The sequence below is a fragment of the Eimeria acervulina genome, genomic scaffold, assembly GCF_000499425.1.
Source record: "Eimeria acervulina Houghton genomic scaffold, Eah_scaff1336, whole genome shotgun sequence".
In the NCBI taxonomy this organism is placed as follows: Eukaryota; Apicomplexa; class Conoidasida; order Eucoccidiorida; family Eimeriidae; genus Eimeria; species Eimeria acervulina.
This window is the reverse complement of record NW_013549270.1, coordinates 1-2,500: the sequence shown is the minus strand read 5'-3', so window position 1 is coordinate 2,500 and position 2,500 is coordinate 1. Positions and strand designations below refer to the sequence as shown.

The window sequence follows — 2,500 nt, the reverse complement described above, 5'->3', positions numbered from 1 at the left end:
CTGCTGGTTCTGCATCTTTTGGTGCTGTTGCTGCTGCCACTGGTGCTGCTGCTGGGTTTGTGTTTGTTTGCTGCTGTTTGCTTCAACGTCTCCTGCCTCGTTGCTGCTGCTGCTGCATGCGCTGCTGTTTTATTTCTGCTTGCTGCTGCATTCGTTTCTGTTTTTTATTTTGCTGCTGCTGTTGCTGCTGCATTTCCTGCTGCCGTTGCTGCTGCACTTACTGCTGCTCTTCCTGCTGCTTTTCCTGCTCCTTTTACTGCCGCTTTTACTGCCGCTTGTCCTGCTGCTGCTGCTGCTGCTGCTGTTGCTGCTGCTGCTGCTGCTGCTGCTGTTTGTGTGTAGAGCTGTCAATCTGTAGAGTTTCTAGCAGAGGCGTCGCGCTCTGTTTTATATTCGGTTTGTCTCTCTGCATCCGACCAAAAAGTATTTGCTGCTTTTCTTCATGCTACACACAATGCGTAAGCAGCAGCAGCAGCAGCAGCAGCAGGAGCAGGAGCAGGAACAGCAGTAACTGCAACAATAGGAGCAGCAGCTCCTGCAGCAGCAGTAGCAGCAGAAGCGAATGCACTCGTGGGAGTGGAAGCAGCAGCAGCAGCTGCTGCATCAGCAGCAACAGCACCAGCACCAGCAGCCGTTGCTCCTGCTGCTACTGCTGCTTGCGCTTGTGCTGTTGCTCCTGCTGCTGCTGCTGGTTGCCTTTTGCTGCTACCTCAAATGCTACTGCTATTCTTTCTGCTGCTGCTGTTCTTTCTGCTGCTGCTGCTGCTGCTGCTGCTGCTGCTGCAGGAAGCATCAAGGGGCCCGTTGCGTGGGCGTGAGCTGTTTGGCTTTTTTGATCGATCAGTATAAAAGAAAGCCTCCTGAATTTCCTGCTCTTCTAGAGCTGCTGCTGCAGGTATCTGCTGCTGCTGCTGCTGCTGCTGCTGTTGCAGTTGCTGTTTCTGATGTTGCAGTTGCTGTTGCTGCTGCTCTTCTAGAGCTGCTGCTGCAGGTATCTGCTGCTGCTGCTGTTGCTTCTGTTGCTGCTCTTTTTATTGGTGCTGCTGCTACTGCTTCTGCTGTTGGGGCTCTTGCTGCTGCTGCTGCTGTCGCTGCTACAGCTTGTGTTGCTGCTGTTGCTATTCGGGCGCGCTGCTGCTGTTGGTAGCGATTCCCTGTGGGGGTAAGGGTTTAGGGTTTAGGGTTTAGGGTCTAGGGTTTAGGGTTTGTTCTGTGGGCTTCAGACGGCAGGAGAGGCCTCATCAGATCTCCGCGCTGCTTCCCGCGCCGCCCTTTGGCTACTGTTTGAGTGAGGGTTTAGGGTTTAGGGTTTAGGGTTAATTGTGTAGGGTCTATTCTTTAGGGTTTATTCTTTAGGGTTTAGGGTTTATTCATTATTTTTTATTCTTTATTCTTTAGGGTTTAGGGCTTACTCATTATTCTATATTCTTTATTCTTTATTCTGTATTCTTTATTCGTTATTCTTTAGGGTTTATTCTTTAGGGTTTAGGGTTTAGGGTTTAGGGTTTAGGGTTTAGGGTTTAGGGTTTAGGGTTTGTGTTTGCAGTGTGGTGCCGGCGTTGGAGTGGAAGACCGCCGGAATTTCTTCCGAGCAAATGAAGACTGTAATTCTTTTTTATATTTTTTTAATTTAATTTAATTAATTTAATTTAATTTAATTTAATTTAATTTAATTAATTTAATTAAATTTAATTTAATATTATTCTTTTATTCTTTTTAATTTTGTTTTTCTCTGTTCTTTTTTTCGTTTAGTTGTTTTTTGTTTTTATTTTTTTGTTTTGTTTTGTTTTGTAGTTTTTGTTGGTTTGTTTTATTGTTTTATTATTTTTATTCTTTTTATTCTCATTTTAAAAATTTGTTTTATTATTTTATTTTTATTTTATTTTATTTTATTTTATTTTATTTTATTTTATTTTATTTTTTAATTAAATTTAATTTTTTTTGTTTTTATTTTATTCTTTTCCCTCCTCTGTTTTATTTCGAGTTTTTGTTTTTCTTACACTTTTATTTTGTATATATATATATATATACATCTACATCTAATATATATATATATATATATATATCTATATATCTATTTAACTATTTATTTTATTCTTTGTCTCTTCGTTTCTTTTTAGTGTTAATTGCTGCACTTCCATTTTGCTGCTGTTTGCATGCATGCATTTTGCTGCTGTTTGCATGCGTTTTGCTGCTGTTTGCATGCATGCATTTTGCTGCTGTTTGCATGCATTTTGCTGCTGTTTGCATGCATGTATTTTGCTGCTGTTTGCATGCATTTTGCTGCTGTTTGCATGCATCAGGCGCAGCAAATATCTTCGCGGTGTACGCAGGCTGATGCAGCAAATGTTTTGCAGAGCGTTCGCTGCTCTATCAGAGCCCCTTGAGGTAATAATAATTTATTTTGTTATATTATAATATTATTTATTTTAGTTTATTCAATAATAATACTAATTGCAATAATATATATATATATATATGTTTATACATATATATATAT

General features: G+C 40.2%; 1 protein-coding gene across 1 annotated transcript in view; it reads left to right on the top strand.

The window, feature by feature from the left end:
* The window catches only part of EAH_00058680 (hypothetical protein, conserved), a gene marked incomplete at both ends in the record, with an annotated part of 6,404 nt that extends 4,017 nt beyond the window's left edge, over nt 1–2,387 (top strand). Inside the window, 3 exons of the mRNA XM_013393641.1 lie at nt 1,224–1,288; nt 1,547–1,604; nt 2,304–2,387. Of these exons, the coding sequence (XP_013249095.1) occupies nt 1,224–1,288; nt 1,547–1,604; nt 2,304–2,387 (207 nt within the window). The remainder of the gene's footprint in view (nt 1–1,223; nt 1,289–1,546; nt 1,605–2,303) is intronic.
* Nucleotides 2,388–2,500: the final 113 nt, after the last annotated feature.